Source organism: Tamandua tetradactyla, chromosome 4 (assembly GCF_023851605.1).
Source record: "Tamandua tetradactyla isolate mTamTet1 chromosome 4, mTamTet1.pri, whole genome shotgun sequence".
NCBI lineage: Eukaryota > Metazoa > Chordata > Mammalia > Pilosa > Myrmecophagidae > Tamandua > Tamandua tetradactyla.
The window spans coordinates 34,615,312-34,639,279 of record NC_135330.1 but is presented as its reverse complement, the minus strand read 5'-3'; the positions used below and the strand labels follow the sequence as shown (position 1 = coordinate 34,639,279).

Below are 23,968 nucleotides of genomic sequence, written 5' to 3'. Positions count from 1 at the left end.
GTCCACAAAATAAATGCTACAATGGCAGAAGTTTTAATGACAAAGCTCCAACATGGACTAAAACTGACCAATGACTCAACTCTTCATTGAAAATTTTACATGGATAATCCTGTGAAAACAATTACAGGAATATAAAAATGTAAATAGAGAACTATAAACTCCTTAAAATCACCATTTATACAAGTTTAAACTGGCTTAAAAAAACAAAAGAAAAGAAAAAACCTTAGCTCTGAAAAGCATTTTCTCAATGACAATTTATCATGTTGGTATAAATCTAATTAAATACATGTTTTCTTCTTCATGGGAGAAAAATTCCTTAGCCTTAATCTTCATTAACCTTCAAAACTTGAAGGTTAAAACAGGGTCAAAATGTCAGTGCCAAACTATTCTGTACCCAAAACATTCAATGGGAATTAACTGAATTATTTTTTAATTTTTATTCTTGAAAGAATTCCTTATAATCCAAATCCAGTGGCAAAGAAAGGGCAGTATTCTTTGAAGCACTTCTCTGAAAATGGTACTCTTACTTTCTCTTTTGTTCACTTACTAAATTTTCATAAAGTGGATCTCAAACTTTAAGGATTAAAATCTCGCCAAAGATTCTGATTTAGGTCCAGTGCAGTATTTAGGAATCTGCATTTTTTAACATGTGCCCTGAAGTTATTTCTTAGGCAGCTGATTTGAGCTTCACACCATTTTCTAAAGATGACCACCTCATTTCACCTACAGCCTAGAGAGAAAGGGGTACAAGAAAGGAAGGGGAGAGACACAGATAAAAAGACTGATTACAAACCTTTATATGCTGGAGCAGGTGGTGCTGTTGCCACTTTCCTGACTTTTGCTGTTACTGAATTGTCAACATTGACAACCATCACAGGATGGTCAACAAGACCCAGATTCTGGCTTCGGCCATTTGTTTCTTCTGAGTGTTCCCACTGTTTCCGAATCCGCTCCTTGAGTTTTTCCAATTTGACATCATGTTGTCGCCGCTTTAAAATATCTAATCTGTGGGAATTGGAAGTACTTGTAGAGGAAGGAGAAGAATCAGCTATCCGTAATACTTTTGGATCAACATCATGGCTAATGTTACTCACTGAAGCCTTTAAATTGCTCTCATTTCCTTTTGCTCTATTAGGCTTTTCTTCCTCAGTTCTCATAGGAGCACCCACCTTTATCAAACACTCAGAATTCTGCAACGCATCGATTGCTGGTCGATCATTTAAAAACCTAATAAGTGTATCATTTATGACAGATGATTGGGAGCTCTCAAAATCACAGCAACGTATATTCCGTTCTTCTCGATTGGATATCATCCGATCCCCACTCTCAGCCTGTTCTTCAACTCCATTAATATCCATACAATATATATGCTTTGACTCCAGATGGCTGGGACTTAAATTAAAAGGTGTGCCATGGATTTCCCTATTAAAAAAAAAAAAAACTATTCTGAATAAACAGTGGAAAAAACCAGTCAAACTTACACCAGTCACACAAACTGAACGTAGAATCTAAGTTGATACTAGAAACAAAAAATAAAATGGGGGCAATATAAACCACTGCTATTATATCCCTAGAAATTCCAGCAGGTAAAAAATCATAAGCTAATCATTACTAATATTAAGACTCGATGTTCAATGCTCCCTATCAAGTTAGATGGCAAATAATCTAAATAACAATCTGCATATTATAAAACAAGAAATATGCAAAAGATGTATGGAGAAACTTTCTTAAGGTTTCCATAAAAGAAGACCTATGGAAGACCTATCACCAAAACGTATATTTACTCCTCTCTCAAACATTGGAATTTCATATGCATAACATCTAAATAATGTAGCAAATTAACAAACGGACTGAGGGTAGAAATAAAATACTGCTATAATACATATATTCTTCCAAATAAATATGGTTGGTACAGCTAAACCTCTCAATACAGCGCACTTTTTGCCAGTTTTAAACCATGTGAAGCATATCCAGAAACCCAAGGCAAAGAAGTCTGGGCACAGTCAAAGCACACATTACAAAGTCCATATTTTCTACTCATAAAAATACTAGCAAAAGCCTTCCTTCAGGGTCTTTTTTCTACCCACCCCTCTACCCTAATTTTACAGTTAATTCTAATAAGCTTTATTTTAGGAACAGTTTATTAAAAGGGAGATTAATGAAAACAAATAAGCCTTGTCAATAAGAAGAGCAAATGAATAGTGAAAAAACAATTAAAAAAATTATAAAAACAGACATAACAACTTGGACCTGCACTGTTTGAAATGGTAGCTACCCACATGTGGCTGTTAAGACCTGAAATATGGCTAATTCAACTGAGAGTTGCTGTAATGTAATTTACACATCAAGTTGCAAAGATTTAGGATTAAAAAAAAATGTAAAGTACCTTGTTAATAAATTTTATAAGCATTAAGCAAGTGCTCTGAGATCAAGAAAGACTCATGCCCATAAACTGGTATAACAGGCAGATATGTAATCAAAATATTAAAATAAAATACCAAAAAGCTGTATTAGAGGAATTTATATGGTATTATGGGAACACAGAAGAAGAACTAACTAAGCTAGAGTTTTGGAGTGAGGACTCCATCATATGGACTTATTTTTTTTTCAGATATATAATTCATACAATTTTAAATATCATGTAGTGTTTTTTTTTGCAGGTAAAACATTAGAATGTAAATAAAGAGTCAGTAACAGTTTCAATTCTAGTAGTGATTGTTTCTAAGCTGGATGCTTAATATCTGTGTGGCTAGAAATTCTAAACTCTGATTATTCTTCAAATTCTTCTTTTCTCCTTTTTCTAAACTATGAACCTTTGTCCAGATTAAGTCCCTAGCCTTCTCTATATATTTTTCCTGTCATTTTTATTGCTTCAATACTGGTGACAACCACCAACTTTATATTCCCAGCCCAGATTTTTCCACACACATTCTTTCCTAAATTTTCAAATGTCTACTGAACATTTTCACCTAGATATTTCAAATTGTACAAATGTAACATATAAAACTCATAATCCACCTTCAGCTCTCAAGTTCTGTGTCTGAAACCAATCACACAACATTTTGCTAGTACTACAAAGTACCATCATAAAACTCCTTAATTTATTGACATTTTAAAACATTAAAAATGCTTATAAAATAAGCAGAAAAATATAAAGTTCAGTGATTATTATTCATTACTATTTGCCAGTCTAAGAGCATGAACACATTTAGACCATTAGTAAGTGGTCCTCAAATTACTGTAGTTTGATATTCAACTGATAAAAGTACAAAATATCAGTTCAAAACACAAGGCACTTATTATGTATATTATCAAACCATAAATCATACATCAACCTTGAACATCAGACTCAGTAAACTGTTGAAAAGTGTTGTTGGTAAGAAAGTGAAACAATAAAGCAACTTACATCTCAATAAGAAAGAAGTGTTAGGTAACTGTTATGGCTACAAGAAAAAAGAAAGAAAACTAAACTATAAGAAGTTTAGTATGTAGAACACCCAATGTGATATATTAAGGGGAAAAAAGCTACACTTCTAGAGACTGAATAATTTGTCTCCAAGAACTTATTTATTGCAACGATGGTGGGCCTAAGGCAAATATTACAATTTCTTACCCTCAAAAACTGAACCTGTAAAAGAGAAGTATAAATCAATATTTCATACTATGAAAGATTTTTGCTCTATCTTTTGTGGAGAATGAAAAAGGTAACAACCCAGAACTAAAATGTTATGAAAAACTCAGAAAAAAATTATAATCTCACTGTAAATATTTTTCAATACTAACCTATAAGAAACCAAGGGCTCACGAAATTCCACACGATTATTTTTTTTCACATTACTCTCCAGGGTGGTAGCTCTGAGAGGACTACGAGACTTCTCTTTTCGTGATTTAGAAGATTTGGAGGTTGAAGCATTAACCCAAGAATCATCAAGGTATCTACCATCTGAAGAAAAAGGTAACCCATGAGAACATATGATATAAAATGCAACTATCTATAGATTTGGCTAGAATCTAAGAAAATAATGTACTTGTCTATTTCTGACATCTCTAGTTGGATATTACATAAACAGATGGTAAATATTCAAGTCAAATTATTACTAAGTCAATCTATAAAGAAAGACTATATCCCAAACAAACTGAATGCAAAATACAACTTGACATATAAAATTTCTTTTTATCAATGGCTCTTACTCACTTAAAAGAGATGTATCAGCTAAAGCCCAATAGATACAGAGGTTTAAAAGTCAGAATTTAGGTAGAGTACTAATCTGCAGGCTTTAGCTCATCAATTAAGAACACACAGAACAAAAAATATGAAAGTTAACCAAAGAAAGTATTTGTAGTGTATCAACTTATGATAATGTTTGTAAGACTGATATTCCATTTACAATTTTAAGTCTCAAGAAAAATACAAATCTTTGTATATTTAAGTCAACTAAATTTCATTTTAAAGTGGTATACTTGCAAATTAAAAAACATGTACATAACCCTAAAGGATAAAAATCAAATTTCCACTTCTAAAAGCAAACAAAAACTCACTGTTAAAGGTAATACAGCGATATTAAAGTCCCTGAGCAAAAGTATGAAAATACCAATTACAATCAGTGACTCCGAGTCTGTTTCATAATTATTCACTACTAAAGGGAGGAAAAAAAAGTTCTGACAAGGTATAGCTCCGACAAAAAAAAGCAAGAAAATATATTGGACTTTAAGAAGAAATTGAAATAAAACTACTATCAAAATTTTTTATTTAATATTTTTATATTTTTGGAAGTAATTACTTGATACATACCTTTTCTACTTATTTTTCGGGTTGCATTTGCAGAAGATTTCTTGGTATCCATGAGAGAATCAAACACAGCTGTGCTTGTAGGGGCTACTTCTAATTTGTTTTCAATGTGTCTCAGCTAAAGTTTAAACATCATCATAACACCATAAATTAATTCTGTAAATAATCCAACTACCATTGATTTTTATGAGTCTTTAACACTATATTGCCCAATACCTTTCTCCAAAGTAGAAAAAAATTCTGAAATGCTTTCTTGCAAAGTTAGTTTTTTTCATTATTTATTATTTCAGCTATAATGGCTGGCACAATGCTGCTAAAATTTGGACAAGAAAATCAAAAGGAATCTATTTGCCGTACTGACCTATTTTATAAATTGTTGAGATTTTTAAAGCAATAAAGTATCTGAAATTATATGTTGCATAACCTTATGCTATATATCTTACACATTCTACACTCAAGAATGAGGAAATAATGATTCAGTTAAATTAAAATGGGACTATTCAAACATCTGCAACTTTTCCAATCTACAAGTATAAAATCATTTTCATAATTAGGACAAATTCACAAGGCAGAATTCTAATTTTGTATATACTTTGCAATATGTCATTTTGGTATAACCGCTAATAGTCTCAAAAATTTTTAGAGCATCCCCCCCACAAATAGCAGAGCATTATATGCATACTGGATAAAACTTGGAAAACACAGAAAAAAGCATACAAAATAAAATAAAAATCATCAAAATCCCATGCCAGAGAGATAAACACTGTAAATTTTTATTTATCTTCTTTTAGATATTAGCAGTATAATACACTCACAAAATTGGGATAATCCTTTATATATTAACAGTTTTGTATCACGCTTTTCCCTACATATTATGGAGCCCCTTACATTCTTAAACATTTCTTTAAGAAACATCCAAAAGATATCTGGGTGAGGAGTATGTTAGAATTTCTCCATATAGGTTTTGTATTACTTTTACAACTGTACTGTAGTAAGTTTGAAATTGTTGGAAAATAAAAGTTATAACTTTTAAAATACCCAACAGTTTTGAAAAAAATTATTAATTTTTTTCAAATTCAGCTCTAAATTAAATTAGGGATAAAAACTATGTAGAATAGAGAACATGTATTGCTGTATTCACAGGGCCAAAATCTATGTGATTTTTTCATTTTCAAAACACTTCTAAAGATTAGTTACAGAAAATACCATTAAAGTATTTAGGCAATGGAGAAATATGGAAATCCAAGTAAGATGCAAAAGAAAACCAAGAAAGATAAATTAGAAAGTCATTCGTCCAAAGAGTTCCCTTTGAAGGGACTATCCACAACTTGTCAAACATGGATTCCTAAACTCCAGACAAGATTTGGCAGAACACAAATGTGAACAGGATCAACCATAGTTGTCCTTTTGTAGCACTGAGAGAAAATAACCTGCTATTGCCACCAAAAAGAGCTAACTTTACAAACCATTTAAGGATAAGCTGTTCCCTTCATTACCCCCGCATCTGAATCTTCTACATACACTTAGTCAAATTTATTATCTATTTTGAATCTTCATTTCAATATATCAAATGAACAATTTTATTAAAGGAGAAAAAATAGTATGAATTATCTTAATATTTTATTTACCACAGCGCTAGTGCTCCTGATAACTTAAGTACTGTCTTCATTACTCCTTTACTATTTAATAGTTTTCATTTACAGTCATTTTGTAATATACAGTATATGACTTCCTACCAAAACATTTAAGTATGTTTCCTATAAAAACTAAACTATGGGGAAAATTTTAATCTATTCAATCTATAACAGGAAGTAAATTTAAAACCAGAAAAAAATAAAATGAGAATTATAAGTACTTACAGCAGCCTTGGTGTGAGAAAGTGCATCCCACGATGTGGTTGTATGTGCTGTGAAAAATTGATATTTACCAAATCAGGATTTTGACGTAATCCTTGGAATTTGCATTTAATTAGCTCTCCAGGTGATTTACAGATACTCAAAAGTCTGAGAACCACTTTATCTGGCAGAACTATTCCTCAGCATGTGCTTTATTATACTGAGCCAAAATATGCTTCTTCTCCTTAACTCCCATCCTATAAAACCAAGCTTCCCAATATATGGTTTACAGTTATTAGACAATCATGCCATTAGCCCTTAGGGCACGTAGATTGTTAGCCACCCACCGTCAGACATCTCAGACAATAAGCAATATCCTCAAATTACTCCAATGAACTGAAAAAACATAAAGTTCTGTATCGTACTGTATTTCACACTATGATGTGATAAAATTAGAAAACTGCTCTATACTTCAAACTACCAGTAGAAACAAAGGCAAAAGCTCTTTAGTCTTTCAGGTAACAGGCCTTCAAACAGTATAAAGCCAGGTATTTCCCATGAGTCATCCATTTTCCAAGATAAATATTTTCATCTCCTCTAAACATTCCTCATATAATTTGGTTTCAAGATCCCTCACAAGCCCAATAATCCTTCTCCTTATATACTCTAGTTTGCCAATATCCCTCAAAAATATGTCATGCCTTAAATTACCACCATGCATGCTCATTAACAAAGAGTTCAATGAAACTATTACTTACGTTATTTGTACACAATAGGTCTTTAATAATATTAGAAGCTATATTACACCATTCTTTGATATTAAGCGAGAATTTCTAAGAAACTGTACAAAATGAATTTTATATAAATTAGTTCACTTTAAAATCAGGTTCTTCACATAAAATAGTTTACATAGGATGCCTTTAAAGTATTACTTGTATACTTTAAAACAAAACTGAACTCTTAAAATTACTTAACCATTTTTATGTATATGTGTAATTTTTATTTATTGATTAGTACATGATTTAAATACACAACTTAAGAAAAGGGATTAAGTACAGATTTTTTTTTAAAGATCATACCTTGAACAGTATCCTTTCTTTGAGAGTTCCTTGGATTTGATAAAGGCACCTCTTTTGATTTGCTGTTCCACATCCTGCCAATTTACCTACAATTACATCAGCAGCAGTCATTTCAATATCAATATTGTAAGATTAGTAAAGAATCTGACTTACGTTGCCTTTCATGAAAATCAGAATAGGATTTTGTCATCTCTGAAAAAGCACCTCTATACTATTATGAGTTATTAATAATTCAATAACTTAATTTTTCTTTAATAACCAAATCATTAAAAATTACATCATGACTCAAAGAAAAAGATTATAATTGCTTATACAAATGAAACAACTTGATGTTAAAAATCATATTATATGCAGGTGGCTGAAGGATGCACTGACTGAGAAGTAGACTGGCGAATGATGGTGTACACATATGATCAAATATTAAATATTGTGCTGCTACAAAAAGGAACAAAGTCGTGAGGCATGCAACGAAGTGAATGAACCTGTGGGACATTTGGTGACACAAAATAAGCCAGAAACGAAAGAATTATTGTATGGTCTCCTTTAGAAAATGCTTATAAGAAAACAGGGGCCTAGACTGTAAGGTCTTATAGCAGACATATTTAGTACAGAGTGGTAATTATTATTTCTGGACTTTGAGAGGCTGTTTATACATCTATAACCTGATATTTAGAGATAAGTATGAAACTAATCAGTTTGGGATTAAGGCAATTCAGAATGCAAGAATAAGGAAGACAATCTATGTTTTAGAACTATACCTACTCTTGGACACCAAAGGAAGTAAGGTTTCTTTTGTCCAGAACCTAAATCTTCTGTAGCACATAATCTACCAACAACATGTCTGGACAGCTCATTTGAACAACGGAAACAGAGAGAGCCCAGAATAAGAATGAGGGGCTTTAATCCTGCATAGCTTAATATAATGCCTGGATACATCCTAGAATATATTAAGCAGATAAAAAGTATTGGTTAAAAAAAAAAAAAAAAAAAAAGTACTGGCAAAGTCCCTTGAGGGATGAGAGAAAAAATATGGAACTATTAAACTTTACCATCAGGGAATCCCGATACTGTGTCAAACATTAGAGACACCAAAATCAATAGGCCAAGTCCTTGATATTGAGGCTTACTCTTGTGAAGCTTCGTAGGTGGCAAGAAGCAAAAGAGCTACCACTGAAAGACCTCTTTTGTTGCGCAGATGTGCCCTCACTCTTCCTGTAAGTGAAATCATTGCCCTCCCTACTACGTGGGACATGACATCCAGAGGTGAAAGTCTCCCTGGCGGCGTGGGAGATGACTCCCAGGGGTGAGTCCAGCCCTGGCACCATGGGCTCAACAATTCCATCCTGGCCAAAAGGGGGAAAAGAAGTGTAACTAATAAAGTATCAGTGGCTGAGAGAGTTCAAATAGAGTTGAGAGGCTACTCCGGAGGTCACTCTCTACACAAGCTTCAGTTAGACATTGCTACTTATTATAACTTGCCAAATCCCAACCAAAACCATTCCAGCCAATCCTAAAGAACACCTAGGGCAACATATAGATTCTACAAAGGTTCATGAACTAGGGTAACTTTCTAGAAACCTACAACCTCCAAATGGGTCCCTGGACCAGATAAGTCCTGAAACCTAGAGGGCCCAGCCTCTCCAGAGCATCAGTTGGTTCCATCACCCTGCTCCATGTTGCTGACATGTTTTTCCAACATCAAAAGGTTGGAATGGCCATAGCCCAGAAATCCCTAAAGAATGGGATAGAAGGATCAAAGGGGATGGTAGAGTTATACAGAGGAGGTAGGATTTAACAAATGAGTATGACTTCTGAATTATTTATTTCTTTTAGCTTCCAGTATCTTAGAGCAGCTAGAAGTGAAAACCTAAAGTTGTGGAATTGTAATCCACACCAAACTCTGAAATTTGTCCTACAACTAACTGTTATGCTGTGCTTTAAAATTTATTGCTTTTTGTATATATATTATTTTTCACAAAAAAGAAAAAAAAGTCAATTGTGATGCTAAAAAAACATTTATTCCTTCTAGCCTCCTATATCCTAGAGCAGCTAGAAGGAAAAATCTGAGAGGATGGTATGGTAGCCAATGACAAACTCTGGGATCTGTCCTGTAACTACTTGTTGAAGAGCGCTTTGAAAACTACTGCTTTTTTCTTTCTTTTCTTTGTATATATGTTATATTATACAACAACCAAAAAAAATTTTTTTAAAAAAAAAGGACAACTGTATGCAGTGTGTACATATAGGATTTTGGAAGTAACTGTACTTTCTTCACAATTTTTCCACAGACCTAAAATAGCTCTGAAAAAATAAAGTATTTTGCAGGAAACTGGAATATAGGTTACTAGGGGCCATGGTAGGAATAGGGAATGTGGAATTAATGTTAAATTGCTACAGAGTTTCTGTTTGACTTGATGGAAAAATTTGGGTGGTGAACAGTAGTGACGATATCGTGAACGTAGTTAGCACCACTGAATTGTATATTTGAAAGTGATTCAAATGGAACATATGAAGTTGTATATATGTTAACAAAATAAACAAAAACAGAGAACCCTAATGTAAACTATGGGCTACAGATAACCATATGATTCTAATACTGTTTCATCAATTTTAACAAAATTACCACATCGATGAAAAATGTTAATACAAGGGAAAAGTGGGTATATGAGAGGGAATATGGGAATTTTGTACCTGCTATGCATGATTTTTGGTAAACCTGCTCCTACAATAAAAACTTAAAAGAACATGATATGAAACATGTAACAACATGAATGGACCTTAAGGACTTTTTGCTGAGTGTGATTAGCCAGAAACAAAAGGACAAATACTGTATGGTTTCACTGATATGAACTGACATTAGTGAATAAACTTGGAATATTTCGTTAGTAACACAGACCATCAGGAGATAGAAATAGGGTAAGATATTGGGTAATTAGAGCTGAAGGGATACAGATTGTGCAACAGGACTGAATATAAAAACTCAGAAATGGACAGCACAATATTACCTAACTGTAACATAATTATGTTAAAACACTGAATGAAGCTGAATATGAGAATGATAGAGGGAGGAGGGTTGGGGGCATAAATGAAATCAGAAAGAAAGATAGATGACAAAGACTGAGATGGTATAATCTAGGATTGTCTAGAGTGTATAATGACAGTGACTAAATGTACAAATTTTAAAAACGTTTTTGCATGAGGAAGAACAAAGGAATGTCATTACTGCAGGGTGCTGAAAATAGATGGTAATTACTATTTTAAAATTTCAACTTATGTGTGAGACTAAAGCAAAAAATGTTTATTTGGTACAAGTTTTATTTTTTGACTAGTGCATTTCCTAATATAACTTATGTAGATAGCTTGGTTGAATAACATAAGTACATGGAACCTTGGGTAAGACATGAGATTTTGTTGGTTTGTCCAGCTAGATGCCCCAATGAATCCCAGAGTGATTTGATCAGTGAGAGGAAAAGTATATGCAAAGTCCCCTTTGGGGAATGGTGAGAACAAGGGAAAACTCAACTTCCCCAAGTTGAATTCTTGATATTCTAACAATCAGTGTGGGCAACCAAAGCTATAGGCTGAGCCCCCACTCTTGGGGTTTGTTAATATGAAACGTAACCCCACAGGGGATAGGTCAAGTCTACTTAAAATTAGGCCCTAAGGGTCACCCCCAAGAGAACCTCTTTTGTTGCTCAGATGTGGCCTCTCTCTCCAGCCAACACAACAAGCAAACTCACCACCCTCCCCCTGCCTACGTGGGACATGACTCCCAGGGGTGTGGATCTTCCTGGCAACGTGGGACAGAAATCCCAGAATGAGCTGAGACTCCGCATCAAGGGATTGAGAAAAACTCTAGAATGAGCTGAGACCCAGCATCAAGGGATTGAGAAAACCTTCTCGACCCAAAGGGGGAAGAGGGAAATGAGACAAAGTGTCAATGGCTGAGAGATTTCAAACAGAGTCGAGAGGTTATCCTGGTGGTTATTCTTACGCATTAAGTAGATAACACCTTGTTAACCAAGATGTAATGGAGAGGCTGGAGGGAATTGCCTGAAAATGTAGAGTTGTGTTCCAGGAGCCATGTTTCTTGATGATGACTGAATAATGATATAGCTTTCACAATGTGACTGTGTGATTGTGAAAGCCTTGTGTCTGATGCTCCTTTTATGTATCTTGTCAACAGATGAGTGGAACATATGGAATAAAAATAAATAATAGGGGGAACAAATGTTAAAATAAATTTAGTTTAGTTTGAAAAATAATAAAAAATAAAAATAATTAAAAGAACATGAAAACGTCATATATTTTCCTATGAATATAGAGGAATTAATCCATTATAAAAGTCACAAAACAGCAATATAGAAAGTTTGGAAAAGACAGAGGGAAAATCTCACCCCTCTTTCCAAAATCCTAACAAAATCATTATATTTTACATGTTGCCTTCTATTCTTTTTCTCTTATCCTTTTTTCTGTAATTGCTGTAACTTTAATTTTGTGTTCTACTTAACTCCTAGACATCTAAAGAGTTTCTAAAATAAATCCACAAATTCTTTGGTACCCTTCCCTTTAAAACAGAGTTTAATTCTTCTCTCCTTGAACGTAGGTAAGGACCTAGTGACTCATTTTAACTAACTGAATGTGGCAGAAATGACAGTAAATGACTTTCAAGACTAGGTCATAAAGGGCATTGCTCTCTCTCTCTAAAGATTACTTGTTTTAGGCTGAAGCCAGCTGATGTGTGATAGTCAAGCAGCCCTAAGGAAAGATCCGTGAAGCAAGGAACCAAGGCCTCCTGCTGATACAGTCATGTGAATAAGCTATACCGGAAACAGATTCTCCAGAGCAAGTAAAGCTTTCAGATGATTACAGCCATAGCTAATAATCTTGACTACAACTTAATGAGACTCTGAGCCAGAATCACCTAGCTAAACTGCTCCTAAATCCTTAATCCACAGAAAGTGTAAAGAACATGTTTTTGGTTTAAGCAGATTAAATTGGGGGGGGGGGGGGTCAATATGCTATACAGCAACAGATAACCAATACAATATTATACCCCATTTTTCTGTATTACAAATAATACTGAAATCAGCATATTTGTGTACACGAGTTTTTGCTCACTTGGATTATTTATTTATTTACAGTCTCAAGAGTGCATTAAAATTGGACTGAAGAATGTGAAGAGTATGCACCTCTTGAGGCCCAACATCAAATTGCTTTTTTAATTTACAATAACACAAGAATGTCAGTTTCTTTATACCTTTATTAATATTAAGCATTATCTATTCCATTTGCTGATTTAATAGCTTTAATTTGAATTTAGTGGATTACTAACAGGATTAAACATTCCACGGTACAACTTAATCTTAGTTCTTCATTTATGAATTATCTTTTATCTTTTTTTGAGAATTATCTTTTAAGATCATTAGAAAACTATCATGCTTCGTCCACTTACCTACCAGGATCTTAAAGGCTTTCTTCTCAATTTGATTGGTTCTTTAATTACAAATATATTAACCATTTGTCATATCTGACAAAAATAATTTCTCCAATTACTTGTTTTCAAAGGCAGTAAAAAATTCTGAATATTAAAGACCACAATTTAAATTTAAGGAAACAAAAAAGCTACCTACAACTATAAGGCATATTTAATTTTTAAGGGAGTGAATTTCATTTAGTAATAAATAATCCTAATTTATAAATTTTTGAGGGAAAAAACTTCAAAAATGTTCTAAAAATAAGTCTAAAATGCTCTAAAAATAAATCTAAAAACGTTCTAAAATAAATGCTAAAAAATGTGATAGTTATCAATCTTCTATGGGAAGGAGATATAGATTAAATAATTTAAACCTGTAAGGCTGTGATAGCGTAAATGAGTAAACAGAAAAGAAAATTTATCTCCACTTCAAAATGAATACCCCAATAATGGTAAATCACCTTCAAATGCAAAGGACTTAATATTAGGAACATGACATTTATACAAAATTTCATCCTGTAAATAAACTGTAATATATTCACCATATAGCACTCCGAATGAACCAATTACAACTAAAAGCAACAATATAGCTGAATCTTATAACATGTAGAAAGAAGATTAACAGAAACAAGAGTCCCTGCTCTATGATTCCATTCTGTAAAGTACAAAACAGGCAATAGTAATGTATGGTGTTAGAAGCCAGGATAGCCAGTATCCTTGAATTGGTGGTGGGATGATGAGTTAGAGCAAGGGAGGGCTTAAACTAAAATACTGCTAATATCGTTTCTTGATTTGGATGCTGGTTTCATGGATATGTTCAATTCGTGAGACTTCACTGAGCTGTATGCACTTATAAGCTTTTTCAATGTATATTGTTCTTCAATTAAAAAGTACTTTCCAATAACACTGAAGAATTATATCCTGCTTTAGGTTTTTAATTACCATTTTTAACTCAGCTTTATAATGTCTCTACTCTCGTGAAGTATTTCAATTTTTCAACACTCAATCCTCTAAAATCCCAGGTTACCCTATGCCCCATAGTGAGTATTTTTAATAGAATATACTTAAGTACATCTGTTTTTCGCATAAGAAAATATATGTGTATCTATATAAAATATCACCATTTTCTTTAAAAGCAGGAGGAAGAATTATTGAGTGGAAAAATTTGCTTCAAAGAAATAAAGAGAATCTGTCAAAACTCTTACCTATTTTTGAAGTATAAATCTCAATTTGCAAAGTGCTTTTTTCCTATCACTTTAAAATATTTACCAAGTCAAATACAGAAAGTTATTTAAGATCACTTCTCGGGCAACAATAAAACTACCTCCCTAGTATAATGTATCATAGACATCATGACAAAACTGTATTTTACAAGTATTGGAACTTTGGAATTATTTATTTACTTTAAAATTTGTATATTCACTTTTGCCTATTTAAACTGTCAAGAATTAAGAGAGGTGGACAAAAATCTGTTACAACTACTGACTTTTTGTCCACATCTCTTCATATTTCTAAAAGCTTAAATATCTTGATACTATTATTTCATACTGTGCTGGTTTGAAATGATACATGTACCCTAAAAAAGCAATGTTTTAATCCTAATCCCATTTTGTAAAAGCAGTCATTTCTTCTAATCCCTATTCAGTACTGTAAATTTAAAACTGTAAAAGAATGTCTTCCTGGAGATGCGATTTAATCAAGAGTGGCTGTTAAACTGGACTAGGTAGAGGCGTGTTTCCACCCATTTGGGTGTGTCTTGATTAGTTTCTGGAGTCCTATAAAAGAGGAAACATTTTGGAGAATGAGAGAGATTCAGAGAGAGTCAGAGAATGACATAGCCACAAGAAGCAGAGAGCCCACAAGCCAGCGACATTTGGAGATGGAGAAGGAAAACGCCTTCCCGGGAGCTTCAGGATACAGGAAGCCAGGAGAGAAAATTAGCAGATGATGCCTTGCTCACCATGTGCCCTTCCAGCTGAGAGAGAAACTGACTGTGTTCGCCAATGTGCCTTCTCACTTGAGAGAGAAACCCTGAACTTCATCGGCCTTCTTGAACCAAGGTATCTTTCCCTGGATGCCTTTGATTGGACATTTCTATACACTTGTTGTAATTGGGACATTTTCTCTGCCTTAGAATTGTAAACTAGCAATTTACTGAATTCCCCTTTTTAAAAGCCATTCCGTTTCTGGTATATTACATTCCAACAGCTAACAAACTAGAACAGATGCATAGAGAAATGTTCATGGCTGCTATTTTGCCAAAAAATTACCATCTTTAACCCCAGAAAATGGATTTTAAAATTTATTTCTATTTTGTATGATACACACACATCATACATCATAATGCATGTTTATGATTAACTGTCAAAAAATATATAACCCTGGGTTTAATTATTTTCTGTTATTGAATCATTTTTCTCTATTTTGGCTATTCCTCTTTAAAAAACTAGGACACGTTGTGAACTGATATTAAGGATAAAGCACAAAATATTAGTCTTCAAATGTCAATAACATGTCAAAATGTACCATCATTCTGAAGTTATCACATCTGCTAATTGTTTATTCCATGGCAAATAGGGGAACATAGGACACATCTTTTGTATAGAAATATCATTTAAATACAGTACTTTATAAATCACTAATCCTTCCAGTCAACCCCTGTAGCTAGTTTTTAAACCTATATATACAACTCTCTCCTAAAAAACCCATATATACATTCTCAATCATTCTCCCGGCAAATGAGCTACAGTGCAGACCATGATGCCTTCCTTCAAGCAGCTGAGTTATCTCCTAGGCTGCTTTCTCTTCTTTCTCTATCCCCCATTCACCTGAGAATCGCTCTCTTTCAAGGCTCCAGAACATTTGAGAGCAACATTCCCTTTTAACCAAAAGCCAAAATTACAGATTTCTAATATGAGGAAAGTGAATAATCATAACTATCATTTTCTATATTCCTTTTATGTGGGCCATGGACTGTACTGCTTCCATTTTTTATTTCCAATCTCCATTACAATCCACAAAGCAAGTATCCTTATATTCATTTTACAATGGGGAAACAATATGATTATGGAAATAGTCCAAAGTCATAAGTGACAGAACTGGAAATTAAATCAGATTTCTCTCTCTCTCTCAAACCTCTAAAAGCCTCTCTAACAGTCATTCATATAACACCTCTCATAATATTCAAACTGAGTCGCCATCTATAACACAATTTCCTATTTTCTCTCAAAATCTCATCATATGTCACTGTGCTTTTTCCCTCTTTACATCCTATTCTACTTAGAACCTCCATTGCATTTTAAATAAACTTCACTGCATCTTTAACTTCTTTAGAGAATACTCCCTTAACTCATCTGTTATTAAACTCATCCCAAGGGGCAGAGTTTCCTCACAAAAGTCTATAACTGAGCTTTTTATTCTCCTCTCTCTCCTAAGCAGAGCAGGTAAATTGTTCTAGCAAGTTCCTTAATTCCCCCATTACTGTATCAGACCATTATTCTTCTATATTCATGAAAAATGCTTGTCTGACCCATTTTGCCTTTTAACAAATATATGTTGAGTGTCTAGTATATAGCCAGAATGAACAGTACTAAGCAATGGGCATACAACCCTTGGGGGAAGGGAACAAGAAAATAATTTAGGAAAAATGCAAGTTGCTATAGGAGCATATGACAAAAAGAAATGACCTACCCAGGAAAGTAGAGAGGAAAATGTCATTTAAGAGTGACCTAAAGGATGGGTAAAGGAGTTACCTAAAGGGTAGACAAGAAAGAGCTTCCCAGGTGACAGAAATCACAAACAGAAAGCCCTGAACAAGAGAGAACATGGCACAGTTTAAGAAATCAAGAAGTTCCATGTTGCTGAAGAAGGAAAAAATGGCCAGAAAAGTTGGAAAAGAAAGAAGGGGACAAGATCATAGAGGGCCTTGGCTGTGATCACTTTTGTGTTTTTAAAATATCAAGTGTATTAAGTGCTACTTATCCACTGCTGGTGGGGATGTAAAATGGTACAACCATTCTGGAAGGTAATTTGGTGGTTACTCAGAAAGCTAAGTATAGAACTGCCATATGATCCAGCATTGCATTACTAGGTATATATTTAGAAGAACTGAAGGCAAGGACACAAATGGACATTTGCACACCAATGTTTATAGCAGCATTATTCATAATTGCCAAGAGATGGAAACAGCCCAAAGGTCCATCAATGGATGAGTGGCTAAACAAGCTGTGGTATATACATACGATAGAATATAATGCAGCTGTACGACAGAATAAAGTCATGAAGCATGTAACAGCCTGGATAAACCATGATAACATTATGTTGAGTGAAATTAGCCAGAAGCAAAAGGACAAATACTGTATGGTCTCACTAATACCAACTAACATTAATGAGTGAACTTTGAGAATTTAAGGACACAGGCTATCAGGAGATAGAAAGAGGGTAGAGATTGGGCATTTGGTGCTGAAGAAATACAGACTGTGCAAGAGGACTGATTGTAAAAACTCAGAAATGGATAGCACAATCCTTCCTGATGATAGCACAATAATATAAGTACACTGAATGAAGGTGATATAAGTATGATTGAGGGAGAAGGATTGGGGACACGTATGAGACAGAAGGAAAGATAGAGGATAAAGACTAAGTATAATTTAGGAATGCTTAGAGTGGACAATGATGGTGATTAAATATGCAAATATAAAAACATATTTGCATGAGGGAGAACAAACGTCAACACCAGCATTCTCTCCAGCGTCACTTCTTTCTTGAGCTGGTCAACTTCCATTTTCAATTTATCCTTTTCTGTCAGATCCTCAATATTAATCACGGGCATTGAAAAGGGGTTGAAAATGGATGGTATACAGGAAAAGGTACAATCAATGCAAGCTAGGGTATATAGTCAACAGTAACATTTTAATATGCTTCCACTGAATGTAACAAAGGCATTATGCCAAAACTAATGTCAACAAGAGGGGGTGGGGTTGGGGGCATGGGGGAGGGATAAGGATTCTATAAGGAAGAAAAGGAAATGTCTTCATATAGATTATGGAGGCGAATGCATGTCTATTTACTTAGGTAGGATTGTATGATGTGAAGATAAAATTGGTTAAAAATGAACAGAGTGAAACAAGTGCTACAGAAAATGTGGAGAAAGAGATGTACCTATTCACTGTTGGTAGGGAAGCTGGGAGGTGAAGCCATATGATCTTGCAACTCCATTGTTAGGTATATAACTTTAGGAACTGAGAATGGGGACACCAATGAACATTTGCACACTGGTGTTTATGGCACCAGTGTTCCCAATTCACAATGGATGGAGGCGGCCCAAAAGTACAACTGAGGAATGGAAGGGGGAACAGTGGTGTTTACATACAAGGCACTACTGAGCAGCTGCAATAAGGAATAAAGTTGTGAGGCATGCAACTAGATAAATGAACCTTAAGGACAGTATGCTAAATAAAACGTCAAAAACAAAAAGAAATATTATCATGCCTCACTCATATCGATTAACTATAATATAAAAACTCAGAGATTTGAAGTTGAGAGCATAGGTTATCAAGTTGGAGCCTATTATAAAGCTCTATACCTAGCTCTAGACCATAAGCTCTTACAGCAGTCACATATATTTAGGAATTGTAACTGATATTTCTAAATTCTGAGACACTGGGTTATTTGAATATAACCTGATCACTCCCTACAACTTCGGGTATTTATGTGATACCTGAGACTAACAGTTAGAGGTCTGAAGCTATGAAAGTAAGCATTACTCCATTCAGCAACTGTTAAAAAAAAGCTGAAAAAGTGATCAGATTTCATCTAGAGGTATCAATGAAGCTGATCTGGATAGGACTAAAGTAAATCAGAATACTGGGTAAAATATTGGCCCATATTTTCAAACTCCAACCTTTCTGGGAGACCAAAGGGAGAGATGCTTATATGATGCAAAATTTATATTTTGGGTAGCACATTATCTAATTTAACTTGTATGGTCAGTTCACTTGGACACCATCATCACAGGGAATCTTGTACAGGGTGTGCGATGTTGGTTAGTATAGGTTAGAGTGATGCCCCAATATATCCCAGAGTAATTTAGGTAGAGAATAAAAAAGTATTTGCAAAGTCCCCTTGCAGGGTTGGGGAGAAAGGAGGAAATATTCAACGTGCCCATCTGGGGAATTCTTGATATTCTTGCAAGCAGAGGGGACAACCAATTCAAATAGGCTGAGCCCTCAATCTTGGGGCTTGCCCCTATGAAGCTTAATCTTGCAAAGGAAAGGCTGAGCCTACTGATAATTATGCCTAAGAGTCACCCCCAGAGAACGTCTTTCATTGCTCAGATGTGACCTCTCTAAGGCAAGGTGAACTCACTACCCTCCCCCATTACATGGGATGTGACTCCTGGAGTATAAATCTTCCTGGCAAGATGGGACCTGATTCCCAGGGATGAACTGGGACCTGGCATCATGGGAATGAGAAAGCTTTCTTGACCAAAAGGGGAAAGAGAGAAATGGGACAAAATAAAGTCTGAGTGGCTAAGAGATTTCAAACAGAACTGGGAAGTTATCCTGGAGGTTCTTACACATTATACAGACATCCCTTTTTAGTTTATGGTGTATTGGAGTGTATTCTTACAGATCATATAGATATCCCTTTTTAGTTTATGGTATACTGGAGTGGCTAGAGGGAAGTACCTGAAGCTGTTGAGCTGTGTTCCAGTAGCCCTGATTCTTGAAGAAGACTATGTAACTGTATAGTTTTTACAATGTGATTGTGTTACTGTGAAAACCTTGTGACTGACACTCCCTTTATCCAGTGTATGGACAGATAAAGACTAAATAAATAAATAAATAATAGGGGTGATGGTAAATAAGGGGTATAAGGTGTTCTGACTGTTCTTTTTAATTTTTATTCTTTTTGGGGGGGGAGTAATTAAAATGTTCAAAATTTGATTGTGGTGAGGAATACACAACCATATGATGATACCGGAACCAATGAGTGTACAATTTGGATGATTATATGGTACGTGAATATATCTCAATAAAATTGCATTAAAAAAAATTTGACTACATGATAACAAACATGATCTAAAGCCAACAAAGAATCCACACGTCAAGCATCACCAAAATATTCACCTCATAAGCAATGTACAAAGGTTCACACAAAACTAATAGTTAGTAGACAAAAAATTCAAAATAATTACTTTTACCATTTAACTTTCTTATCAGGCAGGCTTACAGTCATAAACACAGGAAAGTATGAAACAACTAATTTTCAGAGAAGAATATTTCACCTGTTTCTACATCTGCCCACCTCCAAGCTCTCTCAGAAAACTTCAAGTCATCAATTGTATTTTCCCTCACTTTCATCTCCAAGCTTTCCCTCATCCAGAATTTTTCCCATCATTTATATTTAAACAAGTCTTTCTACTTTAAAAACAAACATACGGCGGGCCACGGTGGCTCAGCAGGCAAGAATGCTTGCCTACCATGCCAGAGGACCCGGGTTCGATTCCCGGTGCCTGCCCATGTAAAAAAAAAAAAAAAAAAGGGAAAAAAAAGAAAAAACCAACATAGATCTGACAAAGACAAAAGACAAAATGCTTGAAGTACTGCCTTCAAAGTAAAAACACTGTTAATGGATTAAACTTCCCAACCAAAACACAGAGATTGGCAGAATGGATTAAAAAAAATAAGATCTAACTACAAGCTGTTTACAAGAGACTCATTTTAGACCCAACGATACAAATAGGTTGTAAGTGAAAAGATGCAAAAAAATACTATTGCACAGAAGCAATAACCAAATAAAAAAAAAAAGAAAAACAAACTCTGAGAGAAAGCTATACTAATATCAGACGTGCATAAAATAAAATCTATGCATAAAATAGACTTTAATGCAAAAACATAACAAGAAATAGAGGACAGAGGACTTCCAGAGAATATGGCGGTTTAGTAAGATGCGCGGGTCTTAGTTCCTCCTCCAGAACAGCAACTAAAGAAACAGAAACAATACGAAACAGCTCCCGGAGCCACGACAGAGACCAAAAAGACAGCGTACCCCATTCTGGAATGGCTGAACGGGCAGGGAGAATCCGCTGCGGTGAGATACCCGAGGGGTGCGCTCTTTCCCGGGACGGGGAGGCTGGCGACCGGGATTCCTTCCACACACGTGGCTTCCCGGTCCGACTGGGAACGTTGGATAGCGGGGCCCTCCCGCCACGCTTGGCGTCTCGGGCCAGCTGGGCAATTTGGACCGGTACTCCCCCAAGCCGCGGTGGCCGGCGACCCCCACCCCACGCACGGTTTCCCGGGCCGACTGCGAGATTAGGATTGGCAAGTTAAAGGAGACACAGCATCTTTTACTGGTGGGCCCCGCAGACAGACAAGCGCCACAAGTGCCACCTACTGGGCAGGAAAAGAAAAACAGAGCCCAGAGATTTCACAGAAAAAACCTTTCAACCAGCCGGGTCCCACACCCAGGGAAATCTGATCAAATGCCCAGACACCAGCAGAAAATAATGGATCACGCTCGGAAAATTGAAGATATGGCCCAGTCAAAGGAACAATCCAATAGTTCAAATGAGATACAGGAGCTGAGACAACTAATCCTGAACATACGAACAGAAATGGAAAACCTCTTCAAAAACCAAATCAATAAATTGAGGGAGGACATGAAGAAAACATGGGCTGATTATCAACAAAACAGAAAATGACAAGTGCTGGAGAGGATGCGGAGAAAGAGGCACACTTATGCACTGTTGGTGGGAATGTCAAATGGTGCAACCACTGTGGAAGGCAGTTTGGCGGTTCCTCAAAAAGCTGAATATAGAATTGCCATACGACCCAGCAATACCATTGCTAGGTATCTACTCAAAGGACTAAAGGGCAAAGACACAAACGGACATTTGCACACCAATGTTTATAGCAGCGTTATTTATAATTGCAAAGAGATGGAAACAGCCAAAATGTCCATCAACAGAAGAATGGCTAAATAAACTGTGGTATATACGTACGATGGAATATTATGCAGCTTTAAGACAAGATAAACTTATGAGGCATGTAATAACATGGATGGATCTAGAGAATATAATGCTGAGTGAGTCCAGCCAAAAACTAAAGGACAAATACTGTATGGGCCCACTGATGTGAACGGACATTCGAGAATAAACTTGAAATATGTCATTGGTAAAAGAGTCCAGCAGGAGTGAGAAACAGGGTAAGATAATGGGTAATTGGAGCTGAAGGGATACAGACTGTGCAACAGGACTAGATACAAAAACTCAAAAATGGACAGCACAATAATACCTAATTGTAAAGTAATCATGTTAAAACACTGAATGAAGCTGCATCTGAGTTATAGGGTTTTTTGGTGTTGTTTTTTACTATCATTACTACTTTTATTTCTTTTCTCTATATTAACATTTTATATCTTTTTCTGTTGTGTTGCTAGTTCCTCTAAACCGATGCAAATGTACTAAGAAACGATGATCATGCATCTATGTGATGATGTTAAGAATTACTGAGTGCATATGTAGAACGGTATGATTTCTAAATGTTGTGTTAATTTCTTTTTTTTTATTTTTATTTTTTTTCTTTTTTTCTTTCTTTTTGTTAATAAAAAAATTAAAAAATTAAAAAATTAAAAAAAAAGAAGACATGGGCTGAACAAAAAGAAGAAATAGAAAATCTGAAAAAACAAATCACAGAACTTATGGGAGTGAAGGACAAAGTAGAAAAGATGGAAAAAACAATGGATACCTACAATGGTAGATTTAAAGAGAAAGAAGCTACAATTAGTGAATTGGAGGATGGAACATCTGAATTCCAAAAAGAAACAGAAACTATAGGGAAAAGAATGGAAAAATTTGAGCAGGGGATCAGGGAATTGAATGACAATATGAGGTGCACAAATATACGTGTCATGGGTATCCCAGAAAGAGAAGAGAAGGGAAAAGGAGGAGAAAAACTAATGGAAGAAATTATCACTGAAAATTTCCCAACTCTTATGAAAGACCTAAAATTACAGATCCAAGAAGTGCAGCGCTCCCCAAAGAGAATAGACCCAAATAGGCGTTCTCCAAGACACTTACTAGTTAGAATGTCAGAGGTCAAAGGGAAAGAGAGAATCTTGAAAGCAGCAAGAGAAAAACAATCCATCACATACAAGGGAAACCCAGTAAGACTATGTGTAGATTTCTCAGCAGAAACCATGGAAGCTAGAAGACAGTGGGATGATATATTTAAATTACTAAAAAAGAAAAACTGCCAACCAAGACTTCTATATCCAGCAAAATTGTCCTTCAAAAATGAAGGAGAAATTAAAACATTTATAGACAAAAAGTCACTGAGAGAATTTGTGACCAAGAGACCAGCTCTGCAAGAAATACTAAAGGGAGCACTAGAGTCAGATACGAAAAGACAGAAGAGAGAGGTATGGAGTAAAGTGTAGAAAGAAGGAAAATCAGATATGATATATATAATACAAAAGCCAAAATGGTAGAGGAAAATATTATCCAAACAGTAATAACACTAAAAGTTAATGGACTGAATTCCCCAATCAAAAGACATAGACTGGCAGAATGGATTACGACCCAGCAATACCACTGCTAGGTATCTACTCAAAGGACTTAAGGGCAAAGACACAGACGGACATTTGCACACCAGTGTTTATAGCAGCATTGTTTACAGTTGCAAAGAGATGGAGACGGCCAAACTGTCCGTCGACGGACGAGTGGATAAGCGAACTGTGGTGTGTACCTACGATGGAATATTATGCAGCTTTAAGACAGACTAAA

The 23,968-nt window shown here is 35.1% G+C and overlaps 1 protein-coding gene across 2 annotated transcripts in view; it reads right to left on the bottom strand.

The window, feature by feature from the left end:
* The window catches only part of CEP350 (centrosomal protein 350), a 266,687-nt gene that overhangs the window by 199,913 nt on the left and 42,806 nt on the right, over positions 1 to 23,968 (bottom strand). For both annotated transcript variants that reach the window (XM_077157158.1, XM_077157159.1), the window contains exons 2-6: positions 7,704 to 7,789; positions 6,649 to 6,695; positions 4,793 to 4,907; positions 3,784 to 3,943; positions 794 to 1,422 (exon numbers count right to left, since the gene is read on the bottom strand). In XM_077157158.1, the coding sequence (XP_077013273.1) occupies positions 794 to 1,422; positions 3,784 to 3,943; positions 4,793 to 4,907; positions 6,649 to 6,695; positions 7,704 to 7,776 (1,024 nt within the window). In that variant the 5' untranslated portion in view covers positions 7,777 to 7,789. The remainder of the gene's footprint in view (positions 1 to 793; positions 1,423 to 3,783; positions 3,944 to 4,792; positions 4,908 to 6,648; positions 6,696 to 7,703; positions 7,790 to 23,968) is intronic.